This window comes from Prionailurus bengalensis, chromosome B2 (genome assembly GCF_016509475.1).
Source record: "Prionailurus bengalensis isolate Pbe53 chromosome B2, Fcat_Pben_1.1_paternal_pri, whole genome shotgun sequence".
Lineage (NCBI taxonomy): Eukaryota > Metazoa > Chordata > Mammalia > Carnivora > Felidae > Prionailurus > Prionailurus bengalensis.
The window spans coordinates 36,110,785-36,137,587 of record NC_057349.1 but is presented as its reverse complement, the minus strand read 5'-3'; the positions used below and the strand labels follow the sequence as shown (position 1 = coordinate 36,137,587).

Genomic DNA, 26,803 nt, shown 5'->3' with positions numbered 1-26,803 from the left:
GGGTGTGTGTGTCCTAGAGTCCTTGCTCTTAACCACTTAGCTATCCTGTCTCCAATGGTTATTACACTTCAACACTCTGCTTCTGCTCTTCCATGAAAATACCTAACTGCAAAGACTAGTTTTTACCACCTCCTATGTATACAAAGACCCAGCTGTCTAGGGGTGAGGGGGAAGCAGATCCTAAGCAAAGTATGGGAAGGAAAACAAGAGACCCTTTCGGTTCCACTTAGAATCTTCTTACCCAAATAAAATGGTACAATTTCTCTAAAATACATCTCCGCTGAATAACCCTACTTGTCTTCTGCTCTTAGAATATGATTTAAAAGACTTACTCCTGGGGCACCTGGGAGGCTCAGTCAGTTAAGCACCTGATTCCTGATTTTGGCTCAGGTCATGATCTCGCAATTTGTGGGCAGAGTTCCACCTTGGACTCCATGCTGACAGTATGAAGCCTGCTTGGGATTTTCTCTTTCACTCCCTCTCTGCCCCCCCCTCCCCCCACACATGCTGCACACATTCTCAAAATAAATAAGCGAACTTTAAAAAAAAAAAAGACTTAACTCCTACCATTTTCTTCCCATTCCTGCAAACTTTCCGAATTTCTGTGGACTAGACTTACAGCATTTAGTTTACACAAAATGAGCTTCATTTTTAATTTTCTCTGTTATTTTCAGGAATCTGTCCACAAAAGTTTCTTTACAGATTATTATAGGATGATATAAAAAAAATACTGTGCCCCTAACAGCAAAAGTCAGTTATTTTCATTTGAAATTTTATTTCTTTTAACGGTCAGAAAAAGTAAAACGTGCTTTTTTGCCTTTTTATGAGCCCCAGAAGTCAAAGCTTCCTCTTCTCCACCACCTTGACTCCTTCCTACAGGTCATACACCAGGTCTCTTTAAAAAGGCACTGATGAGGGTGGGTAGCCCATAAACCACTCCTGGGTTCACCGCAAAAACCGCAGCCACCATCCTTGTTTGTTAAATGCCATTCCTACTGCACTATTTACTTAAAGGGTATCCCCAGGAGCTACAGTCTACAGAGGTGCCACTTGGTCAGTGGAGCCTAGCCTGTCACACCAGCAACACAGCAGTCTTCCTTTGTAGCTGATACTGGCCTGGTACCACTTCCTTGTTTTAGCTTCTCCATCAGCAACACCTGTCCTGCCTGCCCATCTAAACCGTATTACTTTTCCCCACAGATTTTTCAGTTACTTATTTTAACTGACAAATTACCCGCAGTATATAATCTTTCCTTCTTATAACGTGCTTGGGAATTTTAGAGTTCAACATTACAAAGCATTGATTTTTTAAAAATATTACATTTATAGCATCAACAGAGTACAGAATAAGGTTAACACTATTAAGGTTAGACAGAGAGAGAAGCAAGATTAAGAAACCCATGAGAAAGATAGACCTCTCAAAAGGTCACATGCCCAAGTCCCCTAACTTCTGTTTCTTGACCACAAATCTAGGTCCGTTACCATGAGGGTTTTAAGACTCTCAAAGTGCTAAGACTGGTCTTGAACTTCTGTTCTACTATCTTTTCCAATATTTCTAGAAAACTAAGATCAGCCACAGTTTATTTTCATTTATCCAAAGAAAGGAAATTTGAGAGAATCCATGAATTATCTCTATATCCAGATTTACCATCCTACAACTATGTGTAAGGCAGGCATACTGTTTTCATCCAGTTTCCTAGAACACTCATTTAGAAGTTAAACTGCCTAAAAATACAGATTAAGTCTTCTACTTATTCTGCAGTTATATGAAGCCTATAAGTTTTCAAATTATACCTTAAAAAACTACAGTTGACCCTTAACACAAGTTAAACTACTTTAAAGTGGGTCTACTAATATGCAGATTTTTTTGGATACAGTACAGTAATGTAAATGTACTTTTTCCTTATGATTTTCTTAATAACATTTTCTTTTCTCTAGCTTTATTGTAAGAATATAGTATTTAATACATATACAAAATATATTATCAATAGACTGTTTATATTATTGGCACAGCTTCTCCTGGTCAATAGCAGGCTATTAGTCAAGTTTTGGGGGATTAAAAAGTTATATGTGGATTGCCAACTGTGCAGGGAGACGCGGGGACAGTGCCCCAACCCCTGTGTTTTTCAAGGGTTAACTGTAGACAACTGTTCAGAGCAAAACTGGACAGTAATGTGACTACAGGCATCTTTCCACTGTTGATCATATATGAAGAGGCCTAGTGGGAAGGGACAGGTCAGGAGTCTTCAAGTAATAATGTAATAACGGACCCCCCCATATTCGGTCTCCAAAGTACGGATGACTTGCTTAAGTCATGAGTCTTTTTTCAGAAGACTGAAAATAGCTGTTCTTTTTGGAAAAACACTGAGTATGGGGGTAGGGCGGGGAAAAGGGGAAAGAAAAAGACACTAATTCAATTTTTTTTACTTTTTCTTTAAAAAAACCAAACATACAAAAAGTCAAACATTCCTATGCCCATCATCTCACTCCTCTGAAGCTTAACTACCCTCCCCAAAGTGTTCTTAATTTTCCAACTGTTTTGCCCATCTGGCTAATAATGCAAGTCTCTAGGGGCAGGGGCAGAAGTGACATATTTAGTACTCCACTGGTGCTCAACAACAACAACAACAACAACAACAACAACAACAACAAAGAATATCTCTGTAACAGGGAATAAGTCCTTAATGATGATGATCTTGCAATGAGAGACAGTCATTTTGTGGGCTGTGGTCCAGGTTTAATGTAAGGGAAAAAAAATATTTGAACATTTATATTATGTTATTTAAAAAAATCAGCTTGAATGTGTAAGTAGATGCTAAAATTAAATAGCTGATTTGTTTTTAAACCATTTTTGTTTCTAATTCAGCATCAGCCTAATTCAGCTCCTCTCTTACCTATCGTTTAGTTTCTTCCACCCAAGATCTAGTCTTTTGACTCACTGCTCCCAGGGTAAATCCTTAAGTTTATGAATAAATACTTCTGTGCCTCACTGTTACTCTTTCTGATGTGAGGCTAATTGAACCTAAAGTTAGAACACAACATACGATGACAAAGCTTGCCCAGGAAAGCTTTGTCTATTTATTTTCCTGAACGAGTACCATTAGGTATTCATTACTCGGGGTTGTATCAGGGCTGATGCACGTCCTACCAAGTATGTAGAGGGATGACAAAAGCTGCCTTAAGAAAGTGGCTTATGAAGAAAAAAGAAAATCTCATTTGTAAAACAAGTTGCTGGAAAATTAGAGGTAAAGAAGTCTGCATAAAATTATTATGAAAATTGTCTTTATCCCATATTTGAAACATGAGAGGATCAAGTGCCTAACATTTTAACCTCAATTCAATTGACTTTGTTCATCAGCCACTCTTCACTGAAAGATTATTGATCATAATGTCCATGCTAGAAAATCAATTATATATTACATCAATGTTTACTTCACAATTTTGCAAACTGTACTGTGGCTATGTATACCTTGATTTTAAGAATTACACACTGAAGATTTTAGCATAATAAAGGCACCTTACTCAAATGATTAGGGATATGGAACGAACGAACACACACACACACACACACACACACACACACACGAGGTCAGTAGGGGGGAGGGTAGAAAAAGCCCATATGGTAAAATGTTAAATCTGGGGAACGGGGAGGTGGGGGCACAATAAAGTGAGAATTTGACTTTCTTGTAACTTTTCTGTAAATCTGAAATTGTGTAAAAAAAAAACCCAAAACACCTATATTCCAGGGTAGCCATACTTGCATACTGGCTAGAGTGTCTGCCAAATTCTTTCCCAGATGTTGACACTGCTTAGGTCTGATAGGAAAGTGCATGGCAAGATGGCTGTAGCAGGTAATCAACAGCAATGTCAACGCTTATGCTTCTCCAGGTTTGTAGTGAAGTCAACACTTATCTGTTAAGTACACTTTAATGATCAGTCACAGACTTTTACATATCACTTCCTTAATCTATACTTCCTCCAATCCCAGTAAGGACCCATTTTTAATTGCATCAATTACTGCAACTGCTATTCCAGGAAGGATGATGACCAAGACTTAAGATGTGATTTTAATCTTCTAGAAACGGACTTATCAACAGGAGGCCAAAGAAAAAGTAGATCTGAATCCTTGTCACTTACAGGAACTATCAGTTAATGCCAAGTTGAAAAACAGACTTTGCTACAGCTAACACCTCCCATTCATATCAGTACTACACATATTCCCTTCCCAGCCCAACTTTCTTTTAAAAGTCATCCTGCATATTTGGACATATAACTCAAGCTGTAATGTAACAACATCTTTGGGAAAGAGTTGTTCAACATTCTGTCAAAAAAAAAAAAAAAGCAGTGCTCAATATATTTTTTCAAGTAAATACTGGCCCATATTCAAGGTAAAAATCTTAAAAGACTGTCTGTTGTATTGTCTTTCTTTATCCCTTGCTAAAGTAACACAGAAATTAACACAGTCTGAGTTAAACGCCCCATTTTCTTGGTTATATATGTATATACATTTTTAATAAGTTTTGATGGGGTGGATGGATGTGGGCAATGCATAGCATGCAACTAATTCCCCTGTCCACTGAGCTAATAGAGATGTGGTTTATTTAAAATTCAGAGTTGTGGTTCTGCTACTTGGGAATGGTTTTCTGAAACTCTGTAGGTGGATACTGGTAATGAAACAGAGAATTCAGAACGGTGGGGAGCATAAGGCCAAATAAGCTTTTATAGCAGTGTGTGTGTATGCACTAAAAATAATTATACATATGTAGTGGGAGGCTGGTTAACTTGAGCCCACAGAGGCACTTGGTTGTTCAGATAACTAATCACAATATGAAGTCCCCCGTGACAAAAATGTTTCCAAGGTTAAACTGTCTGATTTTTAATCATAAAGAAGTGAATTTATTGGCTAAAGTTCTCTCATGTTGTTGGTCTAAATGTAACAGCCAGCCTTTTTCATCAAGATTTTAACCACAAGAAAACTATCAACCTTCTGTGGCTCCTAAATTGAGATTTGCTCCAGAAAGAAAAGGAGTTCTCAATTATAATATAAAAGCTTAGAGAAGAGTTCAGGATGTAGAAATGTCTTTCTTTCTTTTTTTTTTTTCCTTGCAGTCAAGCTTGTGAAATCGCTGTAAGGATTACTTTCTACCAATACACACAATATTAAAATTTTACTTTTAAAACTAGGCCCAGAAATAAAACAGAACAAAAAAGAAGTTTGATTTTCCCAATTCTGATGTCCAGTTTTCTTAAGAAAGAGTTTTCTGGGCTTCCTGTCATTCACAGCCCTCACCCATTCAAATAGGGGCTGCTAATGGCTCTCCCCTCTTCTCTTGACTTCACTGACCGCTACTCTCCATCTGCTTGGCTTTGGGTCCTCATTACCAGTTTCCGATTCCATGTCTTTTTCTAACCGGACTACTGGAGTTGGGAGTTCTTTCTTACTTTCCTCCTTCAAGTTTCTCCTCCATCTCCTTTCATCATCAGGTACCTTCTGATCTTATCTCTACTACCTACTAAGCATTTATCAGGCACTATGTCAGGTGCTTTAAATGCATTATCTCATTTCCCTCATAACAACTCTACAGTTCAATCTGTCATTTTTACAAAGGAGAAAATGGAGGCTCACAGAGAGGTCCAACAGTTCTTCCTGTGGTTGGGAAACTGGAACGGGAACCCACATAGTCTGCCTCTAGAGCCCACCTCGTCAACCACCACATCCTACAAATACACCTCCAGTGGATCCCCCGTTTTCTGCCCTGCTTCTCACCCTGCTTAAGACTTTCTTTGCACACCAGTGGCTGTCACCCCTGCAATCACAAAGTTTCAGCCTCCACCCATTCCCATTACAATGGCTAGAAATTTGTTTAAAATCTTTTGTTGATTATGTTAAACACACACAATTATATTTATTATAGTGGGTTCAGTCTTCATTACCATTATTTTTGTGCCTTTATTTCAGGTGGGTCTGGGGAGGGTCAGAAGAAAAAGTGTTTAGCCCTCTTAAAATAAAAGTTACCTGCAAAGTCAGGACTGTGATTTCTGATTTAGTCACCAGTGGAAGAAAAAAGGTTCTAGCTTCAAACAGAAAGTTGTGGTTCTCAGTAAATGTAGGGGACGAGATGTACCCAAGCTGTCTATACATTAAAAAAAGAAAACCTATTTATCTATATCTATACCTCTTTCCTCATGCCTCACGCTACTAGAGGCAACTAATGCTTCTGAGTTTTTGCGTCTAAAAAATCTTCTTTGTGTATCTCTTCTATTTCTCCTGTAATATTTTCTATTCTTTTTCCTTCCTGTGTACCTTTCCTTTGTATCTTTTTTTAAAAGTTTTAATTTTAATTCCACTTCATGAACATACAGTCTTACATTAGTGTCAAGTGTACAATACAGTAATTCAAACAGTTCCAGAACATCACCTGCTCATCACAAGTGCCTTCCTTAATCCCCATCACCTGTTTCCCCCATCTTCCCACCCACATCCCCTTTGGTAACCATCAGTTTGCTCTCTATAGTTAAGAGTCTGTTTTTTATTTGTCTTTGTCTCTCTCTCTCCCTTCTCTTTCTCTATGTAATTTTTTTTTCCTTTGGTTGTTCATTTTGTTTCTTAAACTCTGCATAGGAGTGAAATCATATGATATGTGACTTTCTCTGATGTGTTCTGTTTTGCATTATACTCTCTAGCCCGATCCATGTTGTTTGTTGCAAATGGCAAGATTTCACCCTTTTTTATGCCTGAGTAATATTCCATTATATACATATACCACATCTTCTTTATCCACTCATCAATCGATGGACACCTGGGCTGCTTCCATAATTTGGCTATTGTAAATAATGTTGCAATAAACATAAGGGTATATGTATCCCTTTGAGTTAGCCTTCTTGTATTCTCTGGGTAAATACTGGGTAGTGTGATTGTTGGATTATCCCTTCCTTTGTAGCTTAACAAGGGCAAAATATTTCCCTATCTTAACCACCTCCATGTTAAGAAATGCCTAACTCCATTCCTTCTCCAACCACCACTACTTACAGGTTTTTAATGTCTCACCTAACTCCTTAACTGAACGCCTTCTGTCTGCTGCCCCTATTTTCTTGTTATCAAGAACCTCTTTAATGAGTGCTCATCAGGCTTTGGTTTCCCACCATGACACACTAACTTCTTTTACGTTTCCCAATGATATTCTGATAGCCACAGGCAACAATTTCCTGAGTCCTCATATCTCCTGGCCCCTATTCTCTTACATCTTTCAAGATCCTGTGTTTGGTTTGTTCCTTTCTTTTTTTTTTTTTTTTTTTTAATTTTTTTTTTCAACATTTATTTATTTTTTGGGACAGAGAGAGACAGAGCATGAACGGGGGAGGGGCAGAGAGAGAGGGAGACACAGAATCGGAAACTGGCTCCAGGCTCTGAGCCATCAGCCCAGAGCCCGACGCGGGGCTCGAACTCCCAGACCGCGAGATCGTGACCTGGCTGAAGTCGGACGCTTAACCGACTGCGCCACCCAGGCGCCCCTGGTTTGTTCCTTTCTTTAGCTTCCTTAACTCACTGGTTTCTTCTTCTCTTTCCCAGCCCCCCAAGTACAGTCCTTAGCAGCCCCTCATTCTTCTATAAGTCACTCTCTTACCCACTTTCACACTCTTAATCATTGCTTCTAGATCAATGATTTCCAAACTAGGCCTGTATTTATAATTTTCTATAGGACTATCCACAATAACCTAAAATTTAGCTCATCAGAAACTGAAAATAGTTTCAACCAGTTTTTCCTCTCACTCTTTCCCTGACATCAACCATTATCTTTCTTCCCTCAGATCCCCAATTTTTCAACTCTGCATTCTTTCTTGAGCCAACTCTAGTCAGCCATTAAATCTTATTATTATTTAAAAAAAAAAATTTTTTTTTCAACGTTAATTTATTTTTGGGACAGAGAGAGACAGAGCATGAACGGGGGAGGGGCAGAGAGAGAGGGAGACACAGAATCGGAAACTGGCTCCAGGCTCTGAGCCATCAGCCCAGAGCCTGACGCGGGGCTTGAACTCCCGGACCGCGAGATCGTGACCTGGCTGAAGTCAGACGCTCAACCGACTGCGCCACCCAGGCGCCCCTCCTATTATTATTTTAAAACATTTTTCTCAAATTTATCTCTCTTCCTCTATCCACTGACCACTACCCACAAAACACCTTGAAAAAATGGGATAAGGAGGAATTGGTAAGTCAAATTATTATTTTATACACAAAAGGAAAAACCTATCCACATTAGCCCAGTGGCAAGACACTTTATAGACTGTAACATTAATTTAGTTTATCAGGTTTGTAATATTATCATATATCCACATTCTTAAAAATGAGCCAAACCTATGCATAACTTAAGGCATCAAAGAGCTCCACAGAAAAACCACAATTTTTCCAACAGCAGGAAGTCTCCTGATAAGTTAGTTTTCAAGGTAATACATAAAGAGGTGTATTCATTTAAAGGCACAAATGGCAACTGAACTACCAGAATGCCCATAAACTCCTGGATCAAACTGGTAAGCCCTTTTCAAAGCATTCCTCTGTAGCTATGCTACACATTTCTCCTATCCCAAAGGTCTAATTACTGTGATTTAGTGAAGTTGAGTGATCAGAGCTGAACAGAATAGAGGTGTATCTCAATTTTCCCAAGTATTAGGTGCTTATCTGCTACTCAAAAGCATTGCCAAGTCATACTTGCTGTCTTCCATTCACTGGAAAGCAAAGTCCTATTGCTAGACTTTGCCTCCACCTTCCAGTGTCCCCTTATCATTCCTACTGGCTCTAAGGAACTAAATTTTAAGCATTTCATCAGGAAGATAATCCTTTTAAAAAATACATTAGTATTATATTTGTTTGTAATAATTAACATAATTAATCCCCCCTGTGCTCACTTTAGAAAATAAACATTAGTTATATTTCTTGCTCTCTAAAAATGGAATTAGTTGTGTTTGTTTCTGGACTTATTTATAGTCCAGACCATTCTGGTCTCTTTATAGCATAAGCTGCCAGGGGCAAGATGCATGCCTATCACTTCTTTTGCATGTTCCTACAGAATTTACTACTGGGCTGTCATAGTGGTCTTTTAATAATGTACTGGACTGGCTGAGTGACTACAGTATCTCTCAGCTGGTCCTATATTACACATAAGCAACCACTTCTGAAGGTGTGATCTATAACCATGACAGCAGGCAATACAATAAGATTATAGCTTTAATCGGCCATGATTATGAAATATTTCTTAAGATTCATAAGGGGGGGGTGCCTTAGAAGCAGACACAGGTGTGAGGAATACATGCCAGCCCACCTGATGACAGAACAGGCAATGGGACTGTCTCTTCAGATAGATGAGCAAGAAGGAAAACGGATAACACAACTTGTCTTGGAAGCAAGCAGCACGATGAGGCAGTAAAAACCCATCAGCATACATCACCCTATCATGGCTAGTGTCATTCCCAGCCTCTATTAGCCCTCGCTGCATCAGCGCAAGTCCCAGACACTTTATCCTGTTTATAATTGCTGATGAGCAGTAATAAGGCCTCCATGCCTCAGCTCCGTCCGTTCCACTTCGGTACCCACCTATTAGGTAATAACTTTTATTTACAGCCTTGCTTGATGCGCTGTTCTATTAGTACAGCCAGGAACTGAGCGGGGCAAAAAAAAGAGTCTCCTTAATGGGCAGTATCATCGCGAGGCTTGGATGATTTATAATGCAGCTTTGTGGCTGTTCTATCACGCTCCTCTGGTAAGACTGCTCCAGGAAAGCTATGTTTCTAACGTGGTGTCCTCTAAAAGGCACACATGTGCTATGGAGCAGCACCTGAAAGGCATCCCCAGATACATCCCCGCTGCCCCCCACCAAAATCCAAAAGTTTCAAAGGAGGAGAGGGGTATTAAATTCCCTTGATATCCTTTTTAAATAGTGTTGGCTCAGGCATTTTGCCCCAGTGGAGCAATAGAACAGCTAATTAATGGAAGTTCAAGGCTTTTCTCCTTGGTAAGAGTGCAAGCTATGATAAAATAAATGACCATAAATGCAAACACACACACACACACACACACACACACACACACACAGAACAGCTATAACTGCATTCAAATAAATAAGCAAACTGAATTTACACAAAGCATGTGGACCACTAGTAACTAGTAGCTCAACACCAAAGCCAATGCTTCTCATACACACACATCCAAAATAGCAGCAAGCCTCATCACACTTCCTTTTCCTTTTAATACTGGAGTGTATTTTTATCCATTAAATGCAAAACTGCCTCTTGACAAGACTGGCACCCTGGCTTGATATTCACTTTTATCAGCTTTTGTTCAGAGGAGAAGCTACCACTTCTTATGAGCAAAATTCAAACAAGTACTCTGAAACAAACCTTTGGCTTCAAGTCCAGCAAACTTAGACATTATTATGTGTCTAGCTGGCCTATAATGCAACCACAGTGATTAGTGGCAATGGGTCCAAACTCTGATTTACAAGTACAGGTAACCTGTAATTTTCCTCTCCCTAAACTTTTCTGAAATCTATACATTGTGTGAGGTGCTTTTAAAATCACCTATTATTCACATATTGACTATCCAATCATCTATTTATACAGTGTCTTGCTACCTCATTCTGTTTCTTTTTTTTAAATTTTTTTTTCAATGTTTTTTATTTATTTTTGGGACAGAGAGAGACAGAGCATGAACGGGGGAGGGGCAGAGAGAGAGGGAGACACAGAATCGGAAACAGGCTCCAGGCTCTGAGCCATCAGCCCAGAGCCTGACGCGGGGCTCGAACTCACCGACCGCGAGATCGTGACCTGGCTGAAGTCGGACGCTTAACCGACTGCGCCACCCAGGCGCCCCTCATTCTGTTTCTTAATATAAGCAACAATTCAGGCAGATGAAAGTCTTTACAGAAAATAAAAACCAACACAAGAAAAAGCATTTAGCAGGTTATTTCCCTACCCAGTTTTCCATGTACTTGTCAAAAAACATGGAGTATCAGTAAACAGCCACTAAAACATACTAAGATAACCTGTGGCTTGTTTTCTACAATAAAACACAGGAAGACACACCTTTTAGAGAAATGTTTGCAATCCTACCAAATATGCAGTATTCATCTTGTCCCCTACCCCAGGAATCAAATGAACTCTTTTAGGACCCAAGATGATGAGTGCACAAGGTAAAACATTTTTTTAATCCTTTTTTTCTTTGCCATGACAGATTTACTGTTTTGATCTTTCTTCAATGGTTACATTAAATGCTAATAAAAAATGAAAGGTTTATATCTTCCCTAATAGTCTCCTGATGGGAACTTGCATATTACACAAGTAGGTCAAATTTCTAATTTTCTGTCTCAAATGCTGATACTGCAGACCTGAGGGAAAAGCTATACCTGAAGGACCCAGGAGAAAAAGAATGAAAAAGAGAACTGAATTACACTTGAACTCATGCCCAAAGCCACCTCTCTTTAAAGCTCCACAGCATCCTTTCCAGAAGCGCCACAGACAGTATGTAATACTGACCAATACAGCTGGTTGAAATGTTTCCATGAATACTGACTCCACCAGGAGGTAAAACATACAACTGTAGGTATTTCTCAGATTTACAGAGCCACCTCTGATTTAACACTACCACCCTTTAGCTTCTGAATCAATTTAAAATATCTTATATAAACCTAACAACAATGAAACATTTCCCTTTAACTGGCTTCTGAACACTGATGTGGAAAGTGTTCGGCACATCAATCTTCTCTTAACTCCCAGGTGAAAGGGGGTTTCTCCTCTTGTCTTTTTTTTTTTTTTTTTTTTTTTTTAATTCTCTTGTCTTTGTAAGAACAGACAATAATATCACAAGCAGATTGAGAGAAGTGAGTCAAGAAAACGTTCTGGGGGAGAACAGGGAAACAATGAACAATACAAGGGTATCTAGTTCATGTCACTATTCATCACACTGAAAACAGGTAACCCAAAAGGATAAACATGGGTTTTCGAGGGGGGGGTGGTGGGAAAGGAAAAGGAAAGAAAAAAGAAAAATAAGTTTTAAAAGAAAAGAAAGCATGCAAGGGCTATACAGTTAAACAGAAATAACATGCTTCTTGTAATAGAGTGGAATTGATGATACTTTCTGCAAAAACTTGCCTTGATGTTTAATGGGACAGTTTCTAGTCCCATCTGCTTTCATCTCAGGCAATACTGTAACTCCCTTATGGCCCCACAAATGGTTATTTTACTTGCTACTCTACTAATTATAATCACATTTTTAACATACACACAGCATTTAAAAACCATCATTTTTCAAGTCTATCAGAGAGAATATTATTTACTCAACATACTTGCTAGAAGAAGAGTAAAACTGAATATAGAATATATTGAATATAGATACGGTAAACCAAAAGGCTGTTGGCAGTACCATTAAGTTTGAAAGTTGCCTATGACTTTTTCCCTATTTTAACTTTCAAAATAAAGAAGCTATAAAATGAAAAAACAAAATCAAGGCACATAAGAGTGGTGAATTAGGTAAGGAGCAATTTCCTTTTTTCATACACTAAAAAGTCTACCCCTTGATATATTCAACCTAGCATAGAGTGAAGAGTTGGTTACTGCCTCACCTGGAAGGATCAGGGTCCTTGAGTTAGTTACGGTTCAAGGGTCCTCGTGGAGACAGACCATTTCTCCACAAAAATTCCAGGCAAGACATGGTTCTGTCAATTACAGCTTAAAATTTAAAGTTCATCAATAGCAATCTCCAATAAATGAAACACAAAACAACATATTTCTTTTGCTGTAACTCTCTGTAAAAAAAAGAAAAAGCTACAGGTCTTTATTATTTTTTCTTTTTAATTTTTTTTTCAACGTTTTTTTATTTTTGGGACAGAGAGAGACAGAGCATGAACGGGGGAGGGGCAGAGAGAGGGAGACACAGAATCAGAAACAGGCTCCAGGCTCTGAGGCATCAGCCCAGAGCCTGACACAGGGCTCGAACTCCCAGACCGCGAGATCGTGACCTGGCTGAAGTCGGACACTTAACCGACTGCGCCACCCAGGCACCCCGAAAAAGCTACAGGTTTTTAAAGAAGAAATCTTACAAAAAGGCAACAAACTTCCCTCCTGTCCCACAAGGCACTTTAACCATAAAAATATGACCACATAAAATATTCACCTAAATATCCAAATACCTTCCAAATAAAACTATCTAGACCACAGCTTAGATTACAACATTTTGGCTTAAGGTAGAACTTGATAGAAAAGATGAAGGACAAAAGGGAATCTTCCGGTAGTCTGTTACCAAGGAAAATGAACTATTTCTTTCATAATATACTCATTCTTGGCAAGAATGTTGTGAGAATTAACAAGGGAACATGTGCAAACCATTCTGAGCTCTTGGAAGAAAGTAAGTTCTCTCTAGTAATCTGAAAGTATGAAATGCTTTAACTCTCACATTCTAACCAAAAGCAACCTGGGACTTGGCAGCATTTCTCAACTCTTTGCTGACTGTTGATATCACAAAGCCACACGCACCTTCACTTCATTTTTCTCTGCTTGAAAACCACAATGATCACTCTGTGTGTGTGTGTGTGTGTGTGTGTTTTCCATCCAAAGATTACAAAGAGTCTAAATGTTAATAGTTCTATGTGGCTAAAAGCCAGCATCTAACAAAAAGCCATTTCTCAGCAAGCTCACAAATACAAACTGATCTTTCATTTGCCACTACTGTCCCTTTTTGTAATCTGCTTCTGAGACTCACAATCCTCACAAAGCAATTTCTAAAAGAGTTCCCCCTCTCATTTTGATGGTTGCAGACCAACCACTCTACACTACTGTCCACCTCTCTAAATTACAATACCCACTGATCAAGAAGTAGTCACCTGAAATGTAAACAGAGACATAATCAACCATTCCACGTATTAAAATCATATAATAACATGTCTGATGCTAATCTTCAGATCTAATTTTCAAAGTACTAAAAAGAAATGACATGTTTACTGAAGTGGTCACTAACCTTTTTTGAGTGTAAACACCTATCTAAGACATTTAGCTATGTACCTATATATATGTATGTATGTATATAGCTATGTGTATGTACACACACACACACACACACACACACACACACACACACACATATTTCTCAGGGCACCTGGGTGGCTCAGTCTGGTTAAGCATCCGACTTTGGCTCAGGTCATGATCTTGTGGTTCCTGAGTTTGAGACCCACATTGGGCTCTGTGCTGACAGCTCAGAGCCTGGAGCCTGCTTCAGATTCTGTCTCCTCCTCTCTCTGTCCCTTCCCACTCATGCTCTGTCTCTCTCTCTCTCTCTCTCAAAAATAAATAAACATTAAAAAAATAAATAAAAAATATATTTCTATGTGTATTTGCTTGCTTTAAAGTATGTGCATGGACTAATATATAATGAAATCAATATAATATAATCAATAATATATATTATGAAATCAATCTGCAAAATAGAAATTTTAAAAGCCTGACATAAAGAGCTTTTACTGTTTTCTCCCTATACTTCACAGCCTTTTATATTGTATGCCCTTCTTCAGGGACCACCAACTTAAAGAACCGCTTTATTGTAGACTAAGTTACGTATTCTTTTTCTAATTTCACGTCATTATTACGCTAGAGGATGCTTTAGGACCAAATCTGTATGGATAGATTAGCTGGGAAGAGTTGGTATAGTCAGAAGGTCTCACTCTACAGCTCCTAAGAAATAACATGTGGCTGTAAGATAATCTTTTACTCATCATCTATGCCTGAAGCCTGTGTTCTGAGAGACCGTTAGGAGAGCTACTATTACGGTATCCACTGTGGCAGAAGCACTACAGGGCATGTGTTAGAGGCATGAGTCCTATTCTTGAAGAACTTAGACATAAAGAATACAAGACACTGCAGCAACATAACAATAAGTAATTGGTGGTGATTCATAGGAAAAATGCCCAGAATCCCCATGATGAGCAACCTGCTGATTTCAGAACAGCAAGATGGAAACAAAGACAGTCAACCTGGGATTCCCAAAGCAAATCATTTAATTTACCTCTGAAAATCAGGAAGTTCTGCCCTCTAGAGTCAAGCCATTGTGTAAGGCTGAAGTCATCCACCTAGCTCAAGGAGCCTGAGGGGGCACACATAGGTTTCTTGAAAAGAAGTGCAGCAGGCTGAACCTGATGGCCTTTAATGTCCAAGCTAAGAAATCTCAACTTTCTTTCAGACTTTTTGGAGACGACTTGCATGTTGCATTAATGTCCTTCCAAGCCAGAAATTCTCAATCTCTTTTTAGTTAAGAGGTATGTGTTCCCCCAAAATGAGGCCTGGAAATGTATGACTGAGAGCTCAATGCCTCCCTTATCATTTCATTTGTGGAGACCTAAAAATATTACCCTCCTCAGTTCCTAACATAGTATTGACATACAACAACATAATGTGAACAGAATGTGATCAACATAAAATCAATTAATGAAAGTAGATATGGCAATACATTCTGGTAAATTATAATCTACTCCTTTCTGCCTAAACTACCTATTAATGTAATATCAATACCATGTGTATACAGTTGGCAATCATATACATATAATCTTTAGTGACAGCACCTACCCTTATTGAAGACCTATTATGTGAGCTTTATGCATAGTATTTCTCACATCAAACCTACGAGACAGATTCATTATCCATTTTACAGATGAAGAACAAATTTTGAGAGGTTAACTTATTTACTCAGAATCACATTTTGTAAATGGTCAGGCTAGGATCTGACACCTGATTTGCTTCTAGAACTCACACTTTTATTATTATATTTTTAAGTAGCCTTCACACCCTGATCTCATGACCCTGAGATCAAGACCCGAGTTGAGATCAAGATTCAGACACTTAATTGACTCACCCAGGCACCCTGTAGAACTTGCATTTTCAAACTACTTCACAAAATGCTATGTTTCAAAATCTTGTGTTTCTCTATCTCCATAATTCATCAATGATATGCTTTTCCACAGTCTGGCTGGGAGTATAAGTAATTACAATAAAATGCAATACCCAGTGACGTTATATTGCAGAAAACAACAATGGCTTTAGCATCTCAAAGATCTGTGTTCAACAAAGTGGCAATAAACAGGGGGAGGTGGGTGGGGCAATGAGCGAAAACAGGTGGTGGGAATTAAAGAGTACACCTAGCATGGTGGGCACTGAGTGATGTACACATTTGTTGAGTCACTATATTGTAAATCTGAAACTAAAATAATACTGTATGTCAACTATACTGGAATTAAATTTTAAAACTTAATAAAAAAAAAAGATCCATGTTCAAGTCCTGACTCTTACTAGTAATATTACCACCCCAGGAATATACTTAACTTTCTGAGTGCCCATTTATGTCATCTATAAAGGAGGAGTAATTAATTTGCAGAACTGTTCTGAAGATGAAATGAGTATGTATGTAAAGCATATTGAATGGTACCTGGTAATGTAGTAAGCATGCAATAAACACTGTTACTATGTTTGGATATATGAAGCAGAACAGAGGCAACAGATATGCCTAGAAAATGAAGCACACAAGTACATGATATTCAGGAAGAGTTCCTGCTAGTTTCAGTGTCTAAGCTGAGCAGGAGCCTCCTTCCTAAGTCTCTGAGGATGACTCAAGGTACTTGAGGCCCATTCCCTGACTACCTCAACATGTTAGTAGTGCCAATGGTAAAGTCTGCCCTGAGATCAAAGACTGAAAGGAAAGAAGAAAGACTAAAGTGTAGTGTGCATGTGAAGTGCTGAGATGAAAGGGCTCTGAGTGTTTCCAAGCTTCTGGCTGAAGTGGGTAGGAAGCTGGCTCTCTGACTTCTTACTGGCTGGTCGGGATGGCCTGTCTTACCCCATGACACAGCTCACTTCTATCTTAACCACGAACTACTGAGGGGAGCTTGGGTGCTGGGCACAGAAAGGATGAGAGCATGCCAGGACTATCTCACACCTTTCCTCAATACTAGTATAGGAGAGTAAATTTAAGTTCCTCAGAGTTCAATGCCTGGATCTTACTCTAAAACTGTGCAAGGACAGGCCTATTTCAGGTTTAACATCAAAACTACGAGCATTTAAAGGGACTGAGGTTTCAGTTTAACTTTGTACACAGAAATAGTTTGTGCTATTTCTACTGGGGAAAAAGACTTTGTGACCTTTAGAGAAACAATATAATTACTTTGACTCCTCAAAATACAATCTTTAAGTTATTTTAAATAGTAGGCAGCATTATTAGAAAAGGCAAATATTGTTTAAAGTAAATGAAGCTACAGACTAAGGGAGCAATGGACATTACGACTGCTCTTTAGAAAGTTGTAAGATTCATGACTTCATGTCTAATAAAAATGTCACAGATGCACAAAGATGTTTTTGGGATTCAATGCATCTAAAAAGAATGACTTCAGCATACCTCTGGCTTTAAGACAAATGGAAAAAATTTTTCTAAAACTATTAGGATACTACAATTATCAAGTTAAAACACTGATTATCTGTACCACAACTTCTTTCACCTTCCACCTCCATTATCTAAACAATGTTGTGTTGTTTTTTTTTCAGTAGGTCCAAGACAGACAAATTAGACACATGCCAGAAACTAGGCAATTACTTGTATTTTCTGTAGGTTTCATGTCTTAATAGTATTCTTCAGATATTAGGAAGTAGGTAAATTTTCATGTCTACCCTTCTTGGTTCTAGCTGCCAGCATTAACTCATTCTGACCTCTAAGAGCACCACTGTGACCCCCTGTTCACTCCACTGCCACTCCCAGAACTTAGCACATAATAAATACATCACCTTCACAACTGATGTAAGAAATTAGAGAATGCCCTGGCAAAGACACCATGTTCAAACCAGTAACTAATTTCTGTGAAGAATCCAGATAAGAATGAATCCAGATAAAAATGATGTACGTACCTGTACCACAGGATCTTTTGGTTGGTGTGATTAACGAGACATGAGCTGTGTCTGTGCATGGCCCACCTAGAAACAGAAAGGCAGGCACATCAGTCAGGACATATCTTCTACATGCCCAAAGTTGCTATCCTGGATAAAGAGAAACCTAAAAAGGCAGGGATCAACCTGCAAATATGCTTGAAGAGGGGCAGTAGGAAAGATGGTGGTGGTAGCGGAAGGCTAATTTCTAAGGACCTAATTTTAGCTCAGCAATTTAGACTACAGGTCCACAGTCTTTCTAAATTACAACATGCTTTTCTTTTTTTTTTTTTTTTAAATTTTTTTTTTCAACGTTTATTTATTTTTGGGACAGAGAGAGACAGAGCATGAACGGGGGAGGGGCAGAGAGAGAGGGAGACATGGAATCGGAAACAGGCTCCAGGCTCCGAGCCATCAGCCCAGAGCCTGACGCGGGGCTCGAACTCACGGACCGCGAGATCGTGACCTGGCTGAAGTCGGACGCTTAACCAACTGCGCCACCCAGGCGCCCCTACAACATGCTTTTCATAAAAAATTATTGAGTTCCATAATGTTCAGAAGTTAAGGATATAATTTTAACTAGAATTCTGATGCAGGTGAGAGAAAATTACCCAAAAGTTTGGGAAGATGAGTTTTTCCACAAAGCAATAAGCAGGAGCACTCCCTCTTAAGTTGATCTCGGCAGTCACCTTACCTTTAAATTTATTGTATTTAATAAATGGGCAATAAATTGCCCATAGCCTTACTTAAAGAGGGAGAACACCCAAAGGAACAAAACACTGCTTTACAGAAGAAATAAGGATCATTTCAATATATAAAGAGAGCATTACTGAACAAGGAAGAATATCTAGTTCAATTATAAGACTATGATAGAAAGAGGGGCTTTTATGGAATCTTGTGAGCCCAGAGATCTAGTAGATAGACATAATTCAAGAGTATGCAAGAGATATAGTCAGTTTATATACTGGGTGAAGGCTTGAAAAGCAGTAATTTCATTCTGCACAATCAGGACCATCAACAAATTCTTAAGTTGATATTGATATATATACCCCAACACTCCCATATTGGAGACCACACCCTACCTTCTGAAAAAGGAAGTTACTGTATAAACATGAATACTAGTGGTTCTTGACATACCCTAGGAAGGGCAGTGGTGGTGATCATAAAGGAGTAAAACAGGCAAATGTTACACTATTCTGAAAAGGTTCCTCAGGTGATGATGACTAGCAAAGGGATACATGGTTTCTTGGCACAGCTGTAAGCCAATAATGACAAGACTTCCTATCACTGAAGTTACCCACTGAAAAGGAAGGAAAGGTGAAAGAGCTCTAAGCCCTATCCTAGAGTTCATGCCACCAACATCCATAGGTTTAGGGACCTGGAGATCCCACGTAAGAAGTTCATCATTAGTTCCACCCTTTCCTACCCCAACGCCATAAGAGCAGCAAACCTTAGCGGGTGTAAGACGACACAGAGGGGAAACAGAAGGGAGGAAAAACCAAGCAGGTGTATTGTTAATGTCAAACAGGTCTTAGTAAGTCCTACTATTTGTCACCACATGGGTTAGTCTCATGCTCAAGGAGTTTATACTTTTGTTAGGAAGACAAAATTTGTGTAAAGAAAAAACAATACATGACAGCAAAAAAGAGCTGAATGGGAAATGATCAAGTACCAAACATTATGGAACAAATAATAAATGCTAAATGTAATCAGGAAGAATGTTATCTATCACTGGCCAGCATCACCTGGAAATACATCTCAAGAATTTGAAAATGAAGGACTGAAAATTAGGCCAAAAAAGCAAGACATTTCAATTAAAATTTTTTCTACAAACATCACAAACTAGAGAAAGCTCAACATGCTAAAATTCCAGAGTCCAAATGGGCAACTGTGACATGACAAATAGGCAACATGAAGAGAAAACGGGCTGCCGGAAAACGGATACAGATCCCACATCCATAAGAACCCTCTTGACACTGGCTTCTATAGTTCCATAAATAAGTTAGCTTTTTCCTCCACGTGAGGTTTTTTATTTTAGTTTTGTTTTTTGTTGTTGTTGTTGTTAATCGAAGCATTTTGATTTCTGGGAAATGATAGGCTGTTACAGAAGACTCCATTTAAAGTCCTGCAGCTACTCCCTACTTGCTCAGTAATCCTGGGTAAGTTTAATAAAAAACATGGACGTCATAAATTGCCCATAAGCCACAGTGTTGATGAGATCATCTGTACAAAAAGACTTCATAAACTATAAAGCTTTATATTATGTATCATCACTTTCTCTTCCACCAGATTTTATGCTCCCAAGAGCCAAGACCTACTTTGTCATCTACTCTTGGGTCATGACAATGTCAACAGTGGGCAATTAATAGTGTTTATCAAGTGACCACTGCAAGCTGCTTGATGAAATCGGGAGAGTGCATTTTTTAAAAGCTTTTTTTAAATTGAGGTATTAGATAAAGAAAATACTAGAATGAAGCACGTAAATCTTAAATAGACACAGTGAAGGGTTTTAACATACACACACACACACACACACACACACACACACACACACACATATATTTGCATAACAACTATCAGATAAATATACTAGAACATTTTCAGAATCCAGAAAGTTCAAAGGAGCATTTTCAAGATACAGATTCCCAGACCCAGACTCTGGAAATTTTGATGCAAAAGGTTCGGGTGGGCACAGGAAGCAATTTTAGTGCACATTTTAAAACCAGCTGAACACAATGTAAATATTAACAACCCAGTCAGTTCTAATCTCTGATAACATTTTCTTTAACTCCCAGCTCAATATCTGGCCAAGATCACAGAGTACCCACAGCATCGCAAGCTGCACAGAGCACAAGAGTCAATAACAACCTAACTAATGGAATACTTTTTTAAAAGGATACAACATAATTCATCCAGTAAAATTATGAGAGAAGGGAGAAATTGGTCACATCAAGACCCCTAAAGAAATTTAGCTGGGACTCATGACTTAACACTCCCATGTTTACAAATGTAATCTTTACCTCAATCTGTAGATTGAGAGCTGATCCTTTTTAAGATTCCTAATGAATGAATTTCTGTAGGCTTTGGCAAATACGCAAATAACTTTAAGGCTACCTAGCATATCTCACCATGCATCATCATGAAAGTGTTCTCCAGAGAGCTTGTTAAACTAACAACCCAATCCAATGTATTCACTACATTATAGTAAACTACAAATAGAACCATAGTTGAGCCAAAACAAATTGACAGCATGAGTAACTGGCAGTGATAATATATCCCAGCTTTGATAATTGGACAATATTATAAACAGAAAGCTTGGAATTAAGTTTGGTCTGGCAGACTATAACCTATGAAACTCTTTAAAATCCAAAACAGATGCATATGAGCACCACACATATATTCTACACTAATTGTGCTGTCATACAAAATTCCTTTACTCTCACATAAAAGGAAGAGTCACAGGAGATATTATCTACCTTTACACAATTACAGATCTTCCTCAACTTACGATGGGGTTACGTCCCAAAAACCCATCATAAATTGAAAATCCTAAGTTGGAAATGCATTTAATACACCTAACCTACTGAATATTCTAGTTAGCCTAGCTTGTTTCTTAAATGTGCTCAGAACACCTGCATTAACCTACAGCTGGGCAAAATCATCTAACACAGAGCCTATTTTATACTAAAATATTAAATACCCTGTCTAATTTATTGAATAGCATACTGAAGGTGAAAACCAGAATGGTTGTATGGGTACAAAATGGGTCTAAGTGTATTGGTTGTGGACCCCTGTGATGGTGAGGCTGGGGGCTGTGCTCATTGCAGCTGCCCAGCATCACGAAAGGGTACTGTAGCATGTATTATTAGCTGAGGAAAAGATCAAAATTCAAAATTCGAGTATGGTTTCTATTGAATTCCTATGGCTTTTGCACTATCGTAAAGTCTAAAAATCATCCCAAGCTGAACCATGTTAGGTCAGGGACCACATGTAATTCCAAATCAACTCTGTTAAAATGAATACAGAAAATTAAGGACCACTCAAGGGGAATCTTTTCAAGTTTTGGTCCACAACAATAAAAATATAACATGGGTGCCATGTGGTTATAGCAAACAAAACAATTTTGAGAGCTGATGGTGAGGGTCAAAGTCAGGGCACCTGTTCATCAAATAATGGAGTTGGCTTTTCTTTACTGGGCTTTCTAATGCCTGAGGGAAAGGCAGCATATGGTCAAGTCATTGTAAATCCTGCTCTTATTTTTGGCCCTACCTCCTCTCCTTTCCAAGCAGCAGGGTAGACAGAGCTAATAACTGAAAAGCAAGGTGAGGAAGCCTCTTCACGACTGGGTTCTATAAGTGAATATAACGTGTGTGTATGTGCATGTGTGTTATGTGTTGAGTGGGATCATGGTTAGGAAATGAAATGTATTTCAAAGCACAGCATGATTCACACCATTATTGTCTAGTCTACAGTAGTGGCAATTGAGTTCAGAAAAATAAGTTTTGGGTTTTTTGAATATGAAAAAAAACAAACACCATAGTTAAAGTTCCTTGTTTAATAACAGGCTCTCTGCGAATTCTGAACCAGATGATATCAAGATTAACCAACCTAAACTAACTTTTAGACAGTCACTGAGAGTACTTTTTTGCTTTCTTTTGCTAAGACATATTAAATATCTGTTTTTTCAAATCTCTTCACTATCTGCTGATATTTAATAACAGACTATAATTTTGCATTTGATATTACATCCAGAGGACTTTTTACTAAGTTTCAATAATTTAGAGTCTGGAACTTCAAGTAAATAATGTTTGTGGTAGCTTGTGGTTTGTGGCCACAAGTCTGAACACACTATTTTGTCTTCTAGGGGATGTTTCTATTCTTGTGTTAAAGGTGTCCTACATAACGTAGCACTATGGATTGCATTTGCAATTTCACATGACAGGAATGAAATAAAATTCTTCGGCTATATTCCCAACAAGAGATCTTTATACTGTTTCTAATAAGGTAGTGGATTTTCTTAGAGAAGCAGTACTAACTTCAGTCCTGTACAGTTGAAGGGTCAAATCTGCATACTAACTTCACTGTAACTTGCAAAACCAGAAGGACTGAATGAAGGTATCCCATTAATTATCAACATTCAAATTTCAAACTGAAGTAGAACTCTTAAATTTTCTGTCAGATTCCTATAGAGTTACTGAGTATGTCAAAAAAACCTCTGAGCTACCTATGTAGTAGTCAATCTCAGACTGGTTGAAGTCTGTGACTCAAGGAGGAAGCAGAGAACAGAGGCTTAGAGGCAGCTGTGTTTAGGATTGCAATCATCTTAGGCACTCTAAATCTAAGGCTGAATAAATACAGAAAAATAGTATTTCTCCTTAACCCCGAAAATAGAGATGAACAATCTACCCAGAAAGGTTTTGTTAAAACAGCTGTGATGACTGGTTATTTTTGGCTTCTGGATCCACTAGCCCTCATTGGCTGCAGGTATACCATGTGTTAAAGCACATCAATTAGGAAAAATGGACTGTCAAGGAGTCAGTCAGCTAAAAATTGCCAGAAGCCCAATAATGAAACAAATATTCTACTATCAGCTCTTCATGGTAACTGCAAAACATTAATACACAAAAATAGCCATTCCTTTTGCAAATTTATAACACTTCAATATTCTTGCTTAATTAACATGACATTTACATAACAGTATCTAATTAATTTCCAACTAAAGGCACTATGGGCTAATTAGAAATGCATCATCCTTTTTTAACCAGCTTGTCAATTCCACTCTATCATAATCTGCACATTGTTTACCTTGCAGCATCTCACTTTCCTAGGCTCAGTGTTCAAAAGGTGATCTCTGACAACAGATTCAAGAGCTACAATTCTCCTCACTCTCAAGAGATTTATAGTATCTTATCAAGAATTTTTTGATGAGACAACTCAAAGAAAAAAAAAAGCAAAAAGCAAAAAGCCTATGCAACAGAGATAGTGAAATAAACTCTACATTGTCTCCTGATGTGGCTATATTAAGAATGTAAAACTATCTTTTAAAAATATTCAAAGAATCTAGATTTCTTTTGCAATAAGATATTCCTTCTCTAAAAAGCCTTCAATACACACACAGACACTTAAAACAGTAAATGGTAAGAAATGACCAGCAAGAAATGAATATTAAGGACAGATCAGAATGCATAAGAAAATAAGTCATCTCCCCTTCAGAAAAAAGTCAACCTCACCCTAAACCTGCAAATCTTGAATTGTTTTAATCAGAAAGAACACACCTAATCTATCTACATAATTGAGTTTGAAAAGCACCATCGATTAAAAACAAGGATACATAAAGATATAATGAACGGAAATCTAAGTATACAGAAAATCTTCAGCACAGATAATAGCCCTCCCATTTCTCCAAATGAAACTTTCAAATTAAACCATTTACAAAGCTTGTTACAGAATCTAAGTGTTAATCTCTCAGTCAGAAGTTGTAATCCTAACTTACTGCATGATCTCTCGCACCACTGAGATCTAAATTAGGGATTCATGAGAAGGGGATTTTCAAAGTGGGTCACAAGTTGCAATTGGTAGATATCTATTCTGCTTATAAAGGGCTTCTCAACAAAATTTCATTACCATTCTACCCCTGCTCCCCTAAATAAGTATCATGCTGGGCAGCTCTGCAAATGTTAGTGTATGTTTGTGTGTGAGTATGCTTATTAGCCTATTTGTCCAATAGAAATAAAATTAAAAATCCTCCCATACCACCTTCCCCAGAGAACAGCACTACAAGCAAAATGAAATCAGTATGCTTTCATTCACCTAGTACTGATGGACTCTTACAGGAGTTAAAGTGGACATCCCTGCTGGGGCCAGGGAATGTGTTTTGGAAGAAATACTCTCATGACCCAGCAATGGCCTTAAATGGAATGAGCCTCAAGGGCAAGGGTAAAGTCTGACTCATTTTAGTAATCTAGCACGTTAGGTTTTCAAAAATGTATTTTCCACTGCTAAATGAAAATGACCCAGGCCAAAAGCAGTTACTGAACATACATAACTATTCAGAAGGGAAATGGAACAATTTTAAAAATAGTTGATTTTCACTATATTTACATGTTGATATAGCACAACAGTTATTTTAGTCTTGGGAACTTTTTACACTTAAAAATTATTAAGGACACTAAAGAGCTTCTGGTTATATGGGGCATATCTACTGATATGTACCTGATCTGAAATCAAAACCGAAAAAATTTAAAAACACAGCTTCACTTAAAATTCACAAAATAATTACGTGTCAACATAAAAACATACCGTTTTAGGAAAAGCAATTACACATTTTGAGAAAATTATGAAGAGTTGTCTTAAAGGAAGACATCTGAATTTTCATATCTACATTCAATTTTAATTGAAGGATATCACGAAAAACCACTCTTCACACAGATACACAGTGGGAAAGGAAGGCCCTTATGGTGCCCTGAGTCGATCTTGGGGACTTTATAGGTCCTTGGGCCACACTTTGAGGAGGACTGGTATAGAACAAAAAAATGAATCTAAAGGTTAATATAATTTCCAATTTCTCCATACTTTCCTCACATGTCAGTTGGTTTATTCTGGTCTTGCAGAGACCAACTGGATGCACTAGTAGTAATAACAGTTACTACTGTTACTACTGAATGAGAATGAGCTCATTCTCAACAAAATGTTCAATATTTAAGCAAATACAGAAAGGCAAGGGGGTAGCAGAATAAACTCTATGGTCATAATTTCAACCAGGACATTTTGTTTCTGCTACTTATATACTAAGAGTAAAAACGTGTTTCAAGGAATTCAAAAAATTCTGAGCAATTAAATGTTTGATTTCAGTTTTTCAGATGTGATCTCTCAGAACCCCTTATGATCAGAACAGAGCTTCCAATACATTAGGAAACTGACAAACATCCAACATCATATCCAAATGTGATAAAGTCCAATAGCAATTAACATTGAAATTCTAAGATACCACCGTCTTAGGGATCAAAACTAGAACCCTTTTGGGGCACCTGGGTGGCTCAGTCGGTTAAGCATCTGACTTCAGCTCAGGTCATGATCTTGCGGTCTGGGAGTCCAAGCCTGGCTGTCAACTGTGCTGACAGCTCAGAGTCTGGAGCCCAGTTCAGACTCTGTGTCTCCCTCTCTCTCTCTGACCCTCCCCAGCTTGCACTCTCTGTCTCAAAAATAAACAAACATGGAAACACACACACACCAAAAACTAGAACCCTTTTTTGAGAGGTCCAAATATTACCTAGCTAAAAGTTCTATTTTTACATACTTCTTTCTCTGTGATAAAACTTATTTAATATGGATATGAAATCAGGAGCTGTCACTTCTTCAATTTAGGCTTCAGTTCTAACTCTTTACAGGCATAACTAACGCCCAACACAGATTTCTGTATTTGCATTTTACCATCAACATGAGCATGAATCTCATAACATTAATGGAGAAACCACTCAGCAATTATAAGAGCTTTTATTTTTGACATCATAGTTCAGCTACCAAAGATGCTCTCCTAAATCTTGGCCTACGTCAGCAACTGAAAGGCTGCAATGCCCTCCTCAGAAAGAAGTTACTTGTGCATGTTCTTTGTAAGACACTTTAGATAAAATGGAAAAAGACATTATTTAGGCCACAGATACGCCCTGTGGACATTTAAAAAGAATTCTGAATGCAGGTGCCTTCTTCCTTGGCCTTTGGTGAACCTCTCCTATAGGTAGCTGCACACTGCTGTCAATGTGTTCACAGTGACATTGGTTGTAAGGTACCTGCGTCCAACCTCCTTGTTCTACAGAAGCAAACGCTAGCAGGTCTTACCAATGGGACCTCTCTTTGCAAAAACAGAGCC

General features: G+C 38.2%; 1 protein-coding gene across 5 annotated transcripts in view; it reads right to left on the bottom strand.

The window, feature by feature from the left end:
• Positions 1–26,803, bottom strand: part of ZFAND3 (zinc finger AN1-type containing 3) — a 327,707-nt gene that overhangs the window by 40,213 nt on the left and 260,691 nt on the right. For 3 of the 5 annotated variants that reach the window (XM_043591297.1, XM_043591295.1, XM_043591296.1), the window contains one exon: positions 17,920–17,985. The exons of the other annotated variants lie outside the window; for them this stretch is intronic. In XM_043591297.1, the coding sequence (XP_043447232.1) occupies positions 17,920–17,985 (66 nt within the window). The remainder of the gene's footprint in view (positions 1–17,919; positions 17,986–26,803) is intronic. 5 annotated transcript variants of the gene reach the window in all.